Genomic DNA, 15,802 nt, shown 5'->3' with positions numbered 1-15,802 from the left:
TATAGAAAATACAGCTATGGAAATAACAACTAAGATGAAATCAATGGAAAATGGCTCACCTTTCTTTTCTTCACACTGACGGTGCGCCATGCCTCTAAGTATATTAGGCCATAAGCTCTTGACTCTGCCTGAGAGCAGCCAGATAAGTGGGACTTACAGGATCTGTGCAGATCCTGCAAAAATGTAGCACATTGCAAGCTAGTCGTTACATCTTAAAGATACAGTACAGAATGTGAATGTCTGTGAAGAAATTTGTTTGGATTTAATTTTCTTTGAAATCTATAGATATGAGAGTTCAAACTACATCATGAGAGTAAACTGTAGATACAAGTAAAATACAGAAAATGTAATAGACTGTGTTTTTATAAGCAGTCACCTACAATGCACTATTCGTGAGATGCCGAAAGCAAAAATTTTGAACCCCTAACCAATCATCAGAGCATTGCCACCAAAACTTGTTTATAATTACAGTTTTCTTTCCTTTGTTCTGGTCATGGCACATCTGTTTGTATGAGCAGTACAACAGACTAGACACACACAACTTTTTTGGTCAGTCTGGAAGAATTTTGTTTGTGACAGTGTGTTAAAGTCAAGTACGAAACCACCATTAAAAATTGTGTCAAACCTCTTGTATTACTATTGACAGCTATGAGTACAGTTGCAGACAGCTGAAAGTTGTAGTCAGAACTATGTATCAGACAAAAGTAAGAATATATTGTACATATATGTTTCAATTTTGGAAATCTACAACTGTAAGGTTATACTTATAATATTGAACCTGGTGCCACCAGAAAAATTCAGTTATTAATCTAAGACCCTCAACTATGATTACCTTTGTCCATATGAGTGCAATCAGATTCATTATGGACACCATTAGGCCTAACGTTTCTGCTTGTTGATATAAACACTCTTCCTCCTGAGGAGTCTACTCTATCTTTCCCACACACATTTCACATTTTGTCAAAAATTTCCCTACTCTCTGCTTTAAATTTCAGCCAAAGCAGTTCCTAGCGTGTGTGAGAGGCTGCTTCCTGGGAGAGACAAGATCTGGAACTTTGGGCAAAAGATCTGGAATTTAACAACTAAATTTTAATACTCTCACTCTTGCTACTTACCATACAGTGGAGATGCTGAATTGCAGGCAAGCACAACAAACAGGCTGTTAAACAATTAAGGTTTCAGCCAAGAGGCATCGTGTGTGCGTGTGGGAGGGGGGGGCGCATGTGTTGCCTACTTCACAAGAAGGGTTTTTAGCTGAAAGCTTACTTTTAGTAGACTTTTTGTTATGCCTGTCTGTGACTCAACATCTCCCCTATATTAGTGAGTAGCAATCTATCCTTTTCACAACATTTGTCATTTTTCCATCCTAGACTTTCCACTGTTTAATACTCTCCTTCTACCATTTATTTTCCTGTCTCCTGTAGCACTTGCTTTGTCTAATGTGGGTTTTCATATTGGGATCTCTGAGTTTTGCATCAGCAAAAAAACATAATTATTCCTTCAGTGACATGTCACAAATAGTATGATTACTGCTTTTTTTATTTTATGTATCCACATAATCAACAAAGTTTTTACTCACACAACAAACAATTTTGGCTGTAAATTAGACTCAAATTCATATCATACATTGCAACATAAGGAGTGACCTAGCATCTCAGGTGCACTCATGGACAAGGAATTACAAATGGACAAGGAATTACAAATTCTAAGTGTAGTACTGTCAAGCAGTGTTGTGTAATAAATTCCTTGCAGAGCTGAACAGGAAACCAGCTGAAACCTAGAGGACATTGGCAGTACAATATCACACAAAACTCTGTCAAGGTCAGAAGTGGTATAACCAGTTTTGAGGTCAGAAGATTAAACAAATGAACTCTTAAGACACAGTCAAACTGCCATCAGCCCCAAAAATGTGAAATGCAATCTACAGCGAGTGACAATGTGTGATACTGCAGTGGAGGCATAAATCAGTGTGAATAGTTTCCATAAAGCTATCATTCTTCTTCAACATGTGTGCAAGCTTGGTGCCTTGTTGCCAGCAAAATTTCACTGAAATGCAATTCTCTCAAGTTTAGTATGTAATAGCAACATCGGACTATAATAAGACAAGGGCCAACAGGCTGAGGAACAAGTTGTATTGACATATGTCATATTCTATGTAATTAACTCTTCTTCACCTTTTACACTTCACTGTGATATCTTTTACGGCTAATCAGACTTCTTCTTAACCGAATCTTGCATGTAAATGAGAAAAGCTACAACACATTTTTCACTTCAATCAATAATTATGGAGTTCAAGTTGAATTAATAACATATATACTGATTTTTCACATGTACATCAAACACACTACACCAAGACCTTCCATCATTTGGTATCAGCAACAGAATTAACTTAAAAGAACATTTCATTGGTTTCCCCTAGCTTAATGTCCACTGCTCACAAGAATCCCTGTGCCTTTACGTTCAACACTTTATTTTATAACTTTTTGGTTTCGAGTATCATTCGCAAACTACAAAGCCGTAAGAATACACATTAATCCTCTGGAGTGGTATGTATTACCACAGTATGCTGTGTACCAATCCAGCCCCTTAAACTTACGACACTGTAATGTAGTACACACAGATTTCTACACCAATGACTGGCTACAATATAAAAGTGACATTCACACACAAAGCAATTATAAATCAAGAAGTAAAAGCTTATTACAGATTTTGAGAAAACTACTGCTATCAATAATAACGAAAGAGCGACTTTTCTTTTCAAGTTTAGTTACCTCCATTAGCTTCTCATCCTGTGTCATTGCAAATGACAGAAAAGAACGACCTCTAGGAGATTTGAGGTAATTTACACTCTTCATTGCTCTCACAATATGTGAGCAGCTCTCTTTTCGGATGTCACTTATACAGAGCCATTCTTGCAAGTTATAAACATTGCATATGTCTTCTTCCTGTAAGTATACACACAGACTATTAAAAGTTAATTTCTTGAAATCAAATGCCAAGCCTATCAGCCATTTTTCTATGTATACTAATGATGCAAACATAAAAGTTTATTTGGTTTTTTCTTTCTTTTCTTTTTAATACATGAAAAAAATCTTGGTGATAATTTTGACACTGAAAATCTGTCAGTCATCACAGACCAACCTCTGAAGTAGGATACAGCAAGATATGAAGTATATCCCTAAAGTATTTCTGAATATAAAATGGAAAATTTGTGAAAATATATACAGTTCAGGAGAAGAGAGGTAGGTGAATGCTTCAAAACTGAACAGACACCATTTAATAAAACTGTGAAGAAATTTCTGTGTTGTTGTTGCTGTGGTCTTGAGTCTGCAGACTTTAGTTCATGTTAATCTACCCTGTGTTAGCCTCTTCATCTCTGCCTGACTATTGCAGCCTACATCTTTTTTAATCTGATTTCTGTATTCAAGCCTAGGTCTCCCATTAGAATTTCTACCTCCCCCCAGAAAAAAACTTTCCTCTATCAGCAAACCGATGATTCCTTGATGCCTCAGGGTGTGTCCTATCAACCACTCCCTTCTTTTACTTAAGTTATGGCACATATTTCTTCTCTCTCTCATTAAATTCAGTACATTTACATTAGATATTCACTCTACCCATTATATTTTCAGGATTATTCTGTAGCATCACATTTCAGAAAGTTCTTTTCTTTTTGTCTGAATTGTTTGTAGTCCACAGTTCATTTCTGTACAAGGCTACACTCCATCTCCTGACATTTAGATTTATGCTCGCTGTTAACAAATTTCTCTTTTTCAAAAATGGGTTTCTTGCTGTTGCCAGTCTGCATTTTAGATCCCCCCCACCTTCAGCCACGGTCAGTTATTTACTGCCCAACAACAAAACTAATCTCATACTTTTAGTATCTCATTTCATAATCCAATTCCCTCTGCATCACCTGATTTAATCCAATTACATTTCATTACCTTTGTTTTATTTTTGTTTATGTTCACCTGGCAGCCTCTTTTCAAGACACTATCCATTCCATTCAACTGGTCCTTCAAGTCATTTGCTGTCTGACACAGAATGAGAATGTTAGTGGCAAATCTCAACATTTTTATTTCTGCTCCTTGAACTTCAATTCCATTCCAAATTTTTCTTTGGTTTTCTTCACAACTCGCTCCATGTACAGACAAAATAACACCAGAAATAAGCTACAACTTTGATTCATTCTTTTCTCAACTACAGGTTACTTTTCAAGACCTTCGACTCATATAACTTCCATATTGTGTACAACCATTCAATTCCGATTCCTGTATTTTATCCCTGCTACTGTTAGAATTCCAAACAATGTATTCCAGACAATATTGTCAAAAGTTTTCTCCAAGTCTAAAAATTCTATTAACATAGGTTTACCTTCCTTTAACTTATCTTCTAAGATAAACTCTAGGACCAGTATTGCACCTGTTCCTGCATTTCTCCAGAATCCAAACTAATCTTCCCTGTTCCCATTACTGCACTACACAGCTGTCATTCCACCACCACACCCAGCCTTTTTATTTCTGCTCTTTCCCACCACTTCAGCCAACTGATTTTTTTTAAATCTAACTTCTGCACCATTCCAGTGCAGTAATGTGTTCATTGCAAATAAGTTTTGTAATAGTTATATGATATGTTTATTACCTTATAAATAAAAAAAATATCATAAGCACCCAGTATAGAACCACTGAATGCTGGGACTGCAAGGGTAAAAGATACCGTTTCGAGGTCCAATACAGAAAGGAAGAGAAAACAAATCTAACATGTCAAGACGTTATGCAAGAGTATCTAAAGGATGTCGACAAGACACCAGAGTCACTAGGTAGGAATCAAATCTCTTTTGTCATATTACTGTTGTTTAAAAAACTTAAAACGCGAGCCACAGCTTACACGTCATCCGTTAAAATGTCCGGCAAAGTGGGCAGCAGCCTGACCCTGAGACGTACGTGGCTAAAATAAGAGCAGAGGATCAGGAAATGTCTGACTGTTAATGGCTGGCTACAGGAAGGACAGCTGGGTGCAGGGTCACCATTCAACAAGTGGCAGTGACTAAAGCGGCAGTGCCCTATTCGCAACCGAGCTAACATTACTTCCTCATGGTGAGATGGCCGGGAGGAAGTCAACTAGGCTGTTGGGAGAGGTTTGACTTCTCTGAGTTTGTTCCCAATGGTCATGCCAAAGTGACATGATACAACGATAGAAATGGGTATTGTAAAATGATCCTTTCATATAGTGTAAAAAAAAAAGATGATGATTCCACTTGGGACCTGTGGAAAGTACATTAGCTTATCAGTTTTAGTTGGAAATATCTGTCATGTATTATTGTTTTTCTGACATGTTCTACATCCTGGAGGACCTCCTCATTATGGATCAATTGGAATGAAAGTAAACCTAATCTAATCTAATTGTTGCAAGGTCCATCACTTGGCCAGAGACAGCCATGTAAACTGCATACAATGGCCCTTAAAATCAACTTGCAGGATAGCATACCAAAAAGTACTCGGAAGATAACCTGGGCTGATGTAAGTGCTGATCTGGTGATGAATTATTTGTGCATTGTACCTTTACCTGAAAATAAAGAATTGAACAAGGTGAAGTGTTTTGCATGGCATGGTTTATCCTATGTACAGGAAATTGACAGAAGCGAAGTAGTGCCTGTCAGTATTGATAACTTCAGCCCAGAGGAGGTACAGCTGCCACATGGTACCCTGACAGCTAACTTAGAGGCACCACATGAAGACAAACTGGACAGGTATTCCACATTAAATTACACAACAACAGGACAGTGTGGCAGCTTGACCATACTGAGAAATAAAGTGGCACATTTAGAGGGATAGAACAAGGAGGACATGGACAGACTTTTAGAAGAATATACCAGGTTGTTTATCCTCCTGGCCCACTGTCTACCACACCACTAGCTCAACATCATATACCCACTGCAAAAGAGGCGCCTGTTTATAAAAAAAAGTATCATGTTCCACAAACCTCACAGCCTGTCATGGAAGACTTAATACATCGACAGCTTCAAGATCACCATTTGGCAGCAAAGCATATCGGTTCTGGTGGGACTACCACTACTTAAAGAAAACAGAGTCAGATGCCTACCCAATGGCAAATATAACAGAAATATATGATAATTTGGGTAAATCTCAAAATTTTACAACTATGGACCTGTGAAGTGGATACCATCAATTAGAGGTAGTGCCTGAAGACTGTCAATAGGCAGCATTCTCAACCCCACCTGGTCATTATCAAAATCATCAAATGCACCAGCTACTTTCCAGTAATTGTGGGTATTAAAACCAAAGCAATGTTTGGTTATTTAGATCACATAATTGTATTCTTCAAAGATATCCAGGAGCATATAGTGCATATATGTGAAGTTTTTGATCATCTACTTGCAGCATGGGTAACTGCTAGCCTGGAAAAGTGCCATTTGATTTTACAAGAAGTCTATTACTTGGGCCATATTATTGGCTGAAATGGGGACCACACCAACTCGCAACTTGCTGATGTTATAAAAAATTTTCCAACATCCAATACAATAAAGCAATTGTAATCATATTTTTATTCCAAATATGCCCCAAAATTCTCTGAAATTACAAGACCCCTCACAAAATTGTTATGGAAAGGGATAAAGTTTCACTGGTCACTAGAGTGTGAAGCAACATTTCTGAAACAAAGAGATTTGTTAACATCCAATCCAATTCATGCTTTTCAAGATTTCTGGAAACTATTCATGCTGTCCTGTGAATCCAGCAATTTTGTTTCAGGTTGTGCCTTGAGTCAGGAAACCATACACATCCAAACAGCTTATTTGGGCAAATGGTCTGAGCAGCAAAGAAAGCGACATGGAACATGCTGGTACGGACGAGGATGAATGAATTGAACTGCACAGGAATGACCCGGACTGTCAGCAATTTGCCAGGCAGCCACAGTTCAGCACAGAGGATGGAGTATTTTACAGGAAGACGAGATGCAGGCTTCACATAACAGCACCAGAGAAATTATGAAATGAAGTACTGATATGAAATTAAGTACTGAGGCAGGCTCAATTGAATTTTAGCAGGACATACTGGTTGTAGGACAACAGAATACAGAGCAGTGCAAAATTACTGGTGCCATAACATGCACACAAGATGTCGATGCTTACATAAAGAATTGCATACCATGAGCATAAATGGAGCAGCTCAGTCATTGAAGGATTATGTTACAAAGGCTACCAGAGACAAATATAGCCCGGACCATTTGATCAAACGCCAGCAGGAAAATGGTATGTACTGATGATAACAGCCATACTGGACCAGCTTGCCAACACAGTAGCACATGCAATGGTAAACCAGTGGGTACTCAAGTTTGAAATATCTCAGACAATAATAGCTGACTGATGGATAGATTTGATGTCAGATCTAATGAAGCAGTAACGCCAGTTGCTGCATATTAAGAAACTGTGGACTAGTGCTTTACATACACAAGCAAATAGTCGAACAGAAAAGGTTAATTGGATGATTGTGAATATGTTAAGCACTACATTAACACACAGCACAGTAACTGGGATGCTCTGCTCGTGTACGTCACAAGAGCATACAATTCAAAACTTCATAAGATCAAAGGGTTGTTCCCCAGTGAAAAATATCTCTAGAAGGTTGAAAATTATTTGGCAACAGGTGAAAAAGATGTACACAAAAGATTCGGAATGACATGACAGGCACAAAATAAGAAAACAGGGTTACATCAGTATCACGTATTTCAATGGGCTATGATGTTAAATTGTATCTGCCAACAGAAAAAAACTAAGAACTTTATGACACATTTTTAGGGCCCCTTTCAGGTTACAGTTATGTCATCACCTACTAACATTAAACTACACATCCCAACTCCCCCCCCCCCCCCCCTCCCCCCCACAATAGTCCAGATCAGTCAGATTTGTCCTTTTAAGTGAACCGCTGAGGTCCCCACTGTTCGCAGCGGATTTCAAAAAGAGGGGAGTAGAATCTAGGGAAAAGGGAAGTCTTTAGTTATTCTGACACTTCACTGTGCACTTCCCTATGAGCAGGAATAATAAGGTAACTAGAAAATGGCACGATACCTGTGGATGCAAATTGTTTATGAATTGTGTGTTACTAATTATTCAGGTTATATGCTTATAAATTTTATGCTTATATTTATGATCTAGGGAAGACTGGATTCCAGAGGATGATGTTATTGTGAACAAGGCTCACAAAGAAATCTTTTGGTGTAAGTTCTACGTTAAATGAATTTTGGGTGAAACTATATTACTATAGGCAGATGACTATAGCGCTATAGTTGATAGGAAAAAACAATGATCTATGTAGTACAATAAGTTAATTATTTTCTGAACAGTGTACGTTTAGTTGTCGAGAAAGTAGTTGTTTGTTCTCAGCAAGCTTGAACAGCATGTACACTGTCACTGAGGAATGGCATTTCTGAGCATATCAAATCCCACTGTGTGGGTAGCTTACCTTATTTTTACCTGCACAATTAGCATCAGCAGCAGCACTCCCATCAAAATTGGCTGAAAGGTTGTGTGTGTGTGTGTGTGTGTGTGTGTGTGTGTGTGTGTGTGTGGGGAGGGGGGGGGGGACAAACTACTACCAATAATGCAGTCCACATCGAAATTTTTACAGTTCAACACTTTAATTGCACTTAGGTGGTGATTGAGCTACTGTTTATAGCCAGTTCAAGACACATCTACTTTACTTATGCACAGATAAATGGGTAGCCACATATTGCACTTAACACTGAGATAATTATTCACAAAAGTCTTTGTGTGGTAAACACACATAATTAAACAGTCATCAAATGAAACTCTTACAAACTCCTGAGTAACTGAACAGTGGATGGAGATCCATTTAAACATGAACTACCAATACAGTAACAATTTCTGTTGAATTATACTGGTTAGTTCGTGCAAATATGGAATACTATTTCAGTAAGAATGTTTTACCTAAAATTGTTAATTACTTCAAAGTCAAAGAAGCGTAAGTGTTGCTAACATATTTTCATCACTGGTTGTATGTATATTTTACTTATTTCCACAGCTTTTCTATTTATCAGGAAGTCCATAATTGGGTATATGGTTACACATGGACAATGGTAACAAGATCTGAAATTACTGATATTTTATAATTAGCACAGTTTTCAACAAAACTAATTGTGCTAATGGATTCAGAATGAGCAAAAGAAGGTAACAGATAATAAAGTTAAGCTGAATTAGCTCTAGGTAAAAATGTGATTCTTATGCTATATAAACGACAATGTTGACAATATCACATAATTTGCAACACAAATAATTTGGGAGGAGAACAACGTAACAGATGGGCATAATACACCTGCTTTGACACATGTGGGCTCCATGGAAAGTTACTGGGAAAGAAGAGCTATGTAAGGGAGGGAGGGGGGGGGGGGGGCACGTTAGGGGCTATTCTTCTAGATGCTCACTGATCAAGATGACAGCAAGACAGTCAAATGAATGAAATACTAAATTCTGCCTTCTAATATTGCTTCACTGAAGATCACAAGAAGCTGCCATTCTCAACCATTGCATAGATCCACCAATGCCAGATACAAAAAGAAGAGAATGTGGAGTCGGAAAATGAGTGAAGACAGCCTTTCATATTTCACCTAGACAACATAGTATTCCACACTATAGCAAAAATTGGCAAAAACACTTGGTATTGTTTGAGTACATGGTCAGACACCAATCACCGGAATAAGTCAGAACCATCAATTGTCTAAGTGCATCTACCCAGAGTGATTTAGGCAGAATGACCACATAAGCCTAGTTGCGAGGAAGACAGGTATCAGAGTCTGATTTATCAGAAGACTTCTGAGGAAGAGTAATTCACCCACAAAGTAGAATGTTCACAAAAGCCTTGTATGAACATTGGTCTGAGTCATTAGCCATGTTGAACTACCAGAAGAGGCACACAAGAATCAAGAAAACCAGAATGCTTTGTCTGGATTTGTGATGTCAATGTAAGAGCTTTGCAGAAATGCTAAACAAACACCAATGGGAGAGGCTGTGATAGGGGTGTAGGCATGAGTAATGATTGGGCCCCAACAGATCCTCATCTTTCTGGGCCATCATTTCAAATATTATTAGTGAAAATATAGCCACACAGAATCATACGCAGACTAGAAAAAGAAATTTCCTGGATTTTTTCCAGACTTCTTGGTTAAAAATACACTTTTTTTCTGGGTGAAAATGCACTTCTTTCTAGGTAAAAATATACTATACTCCAGATGAAAACACATTTTTTCTGTGTTAAGTGACTATAACACTGTCCTTCTGAGCTTTAAAACGTATCAATCATTTGAGTTATAAAGGTTTTATATACCAGTGTAGAACTTCCCAATACTCCCAGTAAAAAAAAACAGATTTTTAGAAAGATTTCTAATGCTCGGTAACATCTACACTGATTATCTTGAGATTACGAAAGTATAAATATGAATCCACCAAATGTAGCATAGAAGTTTATGAACACAGAACACCAAAATGCTACAATGCAGAATCAGAGGCCGACAGTAGTGCTCCGAATGGCCTGACAGTGAACTTCGAATTTAGGAAAATATGGCACAATAATTGGTTTTCTTGCTTTGCGAAATAAGACTACTAGATGGCACTTTTCACCAAGAAAAGCTATGTTTTCACTTATTACACTGGTCGTCAAAATTTTTTTGCTGTTTTTTCCGAGTGTGTGGTTAGGTAAGTTTCTAAAATCACAGGTTAAATTGCCGCGACTGAATATCTGAATACCGGGGAATGTTCAATATTAGTCATCAGCTTTGACAAGTGACATAGGAAACATGTGACAATATGGCGACTATATTGAGATGCTATTGGTGATTTTGTAAATGGGCTAATGTACAGATCAGTCTGTAACCCACAACCAGGTTTCTTTGGTATCACATTCGTTGGCTTTCCAACTCTCAACCAAAATATCACATTCCAACCTAACCTAGACCTTGGGCAAAGCTACAGATCAGTCTGTTACCAAAACTATCACATTTGTTGACTTCGGCAACTCACAAACAAACTGTTACCTTCCACCTAACTTATACCTTGAGTTAAGCTACAGATCATTGTGTCATCACAACCAGTTTTATTGTTTTGCTTTCAAATTCATTCACTTCACCAACTAACAACAAAACAGTGAATGCACCATATATACGTAAAATGTGACATGACAGCAACCATTAACATAAAGTCACTTGCCAAAGCCCACCACACATATCAAATATACCTCTCGACTCGAATATTTCTGACGAGCACAATTTCAAATCTCACTGTCGTGCATTGAAAAATCCGTGGGTTACCTGGCTGAATAAATGTTCCATTGAGCACTTCTTGTTTTTCACAGGCAAGCCGATTACGTTTGAAATTGCTCAAGAAACCACCCAGCACTTTTTTTAAAAAAAAAGATAATTATACTTCTGTCATCATTATTGCATATATTGTATTCTATGAAAGGACTAAAATAAACATGGAAAACTAACCTTGAAGAATGGACTTTTTTAGCCTTTAGCATTTACTCTTTAAAATACATCAAACACGAACGTGCCAGTAAAGTTTTAAATGATGGCACAAATGGCAGGTATTCTGGTCCCGAAATTTTTCAGACACTTGCATGTGCATCCGTGTTCTGTTGTTGTACACAGTGTGGTTTCTTTGCAACTAGTTTTATTTTGGTATAATTTTCTTGTTTAGTTTTTATTGCTGGAGTCTTCTTCTGCAGTAGTGGGCTGAAGTCAAACTCTTTGTTAGTTTATCAGTTCTTACCAGTCAAAATTACAGAAATTTATTAGAAATCTAAAACAATGAAAAATTCCTGGAATCCTATCAAATTCCCGGGTATCTCCCAAGTGAAAAAATTCCTGGGTTTTTCCTGGAATTCCCGAGGCAGATATGCCTTATGAGAGCGAATGAGAGAGAAGCAGAGTGACTGTGTGTGTGTGTGTGTGTGTGTGTGTGTGTGTGAGAGAGAGAGAGAGAGAGAGAGAGAGAGAGAGAGAGAGATTAAATAATTTTCACTAATAAGAGGTAACACCACCATCCAAAACACAAATTCATCTGATGTCAGAGAATTACATTTCTCTAGTGTATAAGTGCAGTTTTATTGATTCTGAGTTGGAGAGTACATTTAATGTCATTCGTTTGGCTCTGAATTCCATACATGGAATTAATCACAGTTACCTAACATATTTACATTTATTCAATGTAACATAGTGAGATTAGGTCACAATTTGATTACATGGTCATTTACTCTAGTTTAATGTAGGTCAAACATTTTTGTTGCGTTATATGATGCAGGTCTCAGGCAAAACATCATCATATCCATCATACATGCAGTATAGAGATCCAAACAGTATGGTAGATTGTGACCTTGGTGACCAATTGCCTCAAAAAGAGAACTGATGGCATAAGAGTAGGCAATGAGGAATATTGTCAGATAGGGTCTCCTTTAAGGTTGGCTACAACTGTGATCACTTGTACCTCAAACAACTCTGATCAAAAAATAACCTTAATCAACTGCTATCTAATGGATCAGCAAAAAGCACACCCGATAGTTTGGTACGCAGTGGCCTCAGCAGTAATAACTCATGGTGAAGCAGTTGCTGAGGAGGGAACAAACCTGTACATCAATGTGTTGTGACTGGCTGCTCAGAATGAGGAAACTGCCTCTGCTAAACTATGGATGCAGAGATCAGCAATAGTTAACAGCAAACTTTGAATGAACTAATGTCACCAGTGATAACTCAGAAACACTTTTGATGTTCAAATGGTCTGATGTCTCAATGTACAGAAGGTCTTATTGTCATTCGGGGTAACATCATAAAGTATCTTTTTCTTGTGAAGCTGTAATTGTTTATTTGTATTATCACCAATTACAAGTGGCATAAATTTTAAGCATTTTGAAGCTTTAATTTTTGTCATCTAGGGTACATTATTAGACACTGTGTGCCATGACAGAGGTGAACTCTGATTTCTCCTTAATGAAATATCTTATATCTCATCCACCATATTAACCACTGCACAATTAATTAAATAATTTTTTCACAGCAACCTCCCTAGGCAACAGAACAGCAACACAGCCAGAAGTGAAATATAGTTAGTCTACACTATTCTGAATGGAAACATAATTGCTGTGATGGTAATATTGCAGAAAACTGAAGCCAAGTTCAGCTCTTAATGAACTTCATTAACAAAACAACAACAAAAATACTACAACTGCTGCTGCTAAGGCCACGAGCATGCACACAGCAGTTCAGGGGCTTTTCTCGGAGGTATATGGAGAACAATTTGCCTATCTTTATTTTTCTCCTGTTCACATTTTGTAAGCCTAAAACTCACAAGAAAACCAGCTATTTTCTTAGTTTTAATAGTTTGAAGACCGAGACATATTTACAATGACTACATTTCACATCTCAGACAAGTCATAATGATATCCATTTTGAAATTTAACTAACACAAAACAGATTTCACTAGCCCATTTTAATACACATTCTAACATTTATCAGAGAGCTTCAAAAATCAGAATATTATTTGCATTGATAGTTTTCAAATAAAAAAGTAAATAAAGAATTAAATACCGTGGCATTATCTCTCAGTGAATGGAGCAATCTGTTTAGGAATGTTGTGAAACACAGATTCTCTTTTGATGCCAGTTTCCTTTCAGTCCATAATGCACTGACTTGCAGCATTTCATTGTCAACCTACGCCACAAAAATAAGAATCTTTGTAATTTTAAATCTTATTCTCATACTTTTTAAAACAGGATTCTTAACTGAACAATGACAACAACTAATATGAATTTGTAAATATTACTTATTCGTCATACAGACAAGACTACTGCCTGATGCATAAAGCTTGAATTACAACACAGTATCACTATAGAAGCAGAGCACAAATAAAACTATGTAACAACTATAATCACAAATTTCACAGATATTAACAACCTCTGCCACAGACCTGGAAAAAACAAATTAAGCACTAGAATCTCTGCAGTTTTTTGACAGTTTTCCTTTCTATCTGACTGCTTTTAATGTTCCATAATAACACAATAAAGTCTACATGCATTAATAAATGTACTTTGTTATGAAAAGGATAGTTGGTACACACCATACAGCGGTGATGCTGAGTCGCAGATAGGCACAATAAAAAAACTGTCAGAAAATGAGCTTTCTGCCAACAAGGCCCTCATCGGAGATAGAAATTACATTTACATCCACATACTCATGCAAATGCAACTCGCACACACATGACTGCACTCCAGCTGCTGAGGCCAGCAACTGTGCATGATGGGACACACAACCGAGTGGTGGGGGTAAGGGGGAGGATGGGGCAGGGAGGGCGGGGGGAGGGCGGGGGGGGGGGGGGGGAGCAGGGGAGGGATGGGGAACAGTAAAGTGCTACTTGTGGGAGTGTACAGGAATGAGGTGGAAAGGGGGTAGGGCAGCTAAGTGTAGTCGGAAGACTGGATGGAGGGCGGGAGGGTTAGCAGAAAATGAGAGGGGTAAAAAGCTGTGGACGCATTGGCGGAATAGAGGACTTTATAGTGCTGGAATGGGAAGAGCGAAGGGGCTAGAGGGTAAGGACAAAGACTATAAAGGTTGAGGCCAGGAGGATTATGGGAATGTACGATATATGGCAGGGAGAGTTCCCACCTGTGCAATTCAGAAAAACTGGTGTCAGTGGGAGGGATACAGAGGGCACATTCTGTGAAGCAGTCAGTGACACAAAGAACTTTGTGCAGGGCAGCATGCTCAGAAATGGGGTGGTCCAGCTGTTTCTTGGCCACAGTTTGTTGGTGGCCATTCATGCGGACAGAGAGCTTGTTAGTTGTCATGGCCACATAGAATGCAGCACAACGGTTGCAGCTTAGCTTGTAGATCACATGACTGGTTTCACATGTAGCCCTCCTTTGACAGGATAGGTGATGCCTGTGACTGGACTGGAGTACATGATTATGGGAGGACGTATGAGACAGGTCTTGCATCTAACAAGGGAACCTCCCCATCGCACCCCCCTCAGATTTAGTTATAAATTGATGCAGTGGATAGGCCTTGAAAAACTGAACACAGATCAATCGAGAAAACAGGAAGAAGTTGTGTGAAACTATGAAAAAATAAGCAAAATATACAAACTGAGTAGTCCATGTGCAAGATAGGCAACATCAAGGAGAATGTGAGCTGAGGAGCGTCGTGGCCCTGTGGTTAGAGTGAGCAGCTGCGGAACGAGAGGTCCTTGGTTCGAGTCTCCCTCGAGTGAAAATTTTACTTTCTTTATTTTCGCAAAGTTACGATCTGTCCGTTCATTCATTGACGTCTCTGTTCACTGTAATAAGTTTAGTGTCTGTGTTTTGCGACCGCACTGCAAAACCGTGCAATTAATAGACGAAAGGACGTGCCTCTCCAATAGGAACCGAAAACATTTGATCGCAAGGTCATAGGTAAACCGATTCCTCCACAGGAAAACACGTCTGATATATTCTATATGACACTGCTGACGGCATGTGGGTCACATGGCAGTAATATGTTGTCAACCCACCTAACTTGTACACTTGGTGAATGGGTAAAAAGATTCTTCTACCTTGCCCGATTTAGGTTTTCTTGTGGATGTGATAATCACTCCCAAAAAAGTGATGAAAACATAAGAGTTTGTCACATAAACTGCAACAAATGAATGCAACAGTTTCACAGTTTTCCCTGTGCTCTGTCAAAACATATGTTTTTTACGTTTTCAAATGTTTCCGTGTGTAGACCGTCAAATCCTGCATATGCCCAA

The 15,802-nt window shown here is 38.2% G+C and overlaps 1 protein-coding gene across 1 annotated transcript in view; it reads right to left on the bottom strand.

Moving 5' to 3' along the window:
• Positions 1-15,802, bottom strand: part of LOC126480851 (uncharacterized) — a 173,602-nt gene that overhangs the window by 112,520 nt on the left and 45,280 nt on the right. The window contains exons 5-7 of the mRNA XM_050104213.1: positions 13,609-13,731; positions 2,772-2,945; positions 60-173 (exon numbers count right to left, since the gene is read on the bottom strand). Of these exons, the coding sequence (XP_049960170.1) occupies positions 60-173; positions 2,772-2,945; positions 13,609-13,731 (411 nt within the window). The remainder of the gene's footprint in view (positions 1-59; positions 174-2,771; positions 2,946-13,608; positions 13,732-15,802) is intronic.

Source organism: Schistocerca serialis, chromosome 5, assembly GCF_023864345.2.
Source record: "Schistocerca serialis cubense isolate TAMUIC-IGC-003099 chromosome 5, iqSchSeri2.2, whole genome shotgun sequence".
Classification (NCBI taxonomy): domain Eukaryota; kingdom Metazoa; phylum Arthropoda; class Insecta; order Orthoptera; family Acrididae; genus Schistocerca; species Schistocerca serialis.
Note: the sequence above shows the minus strand (reverse complement) of the source record. Positions and strands in the feature narration are given on the sequence as shown.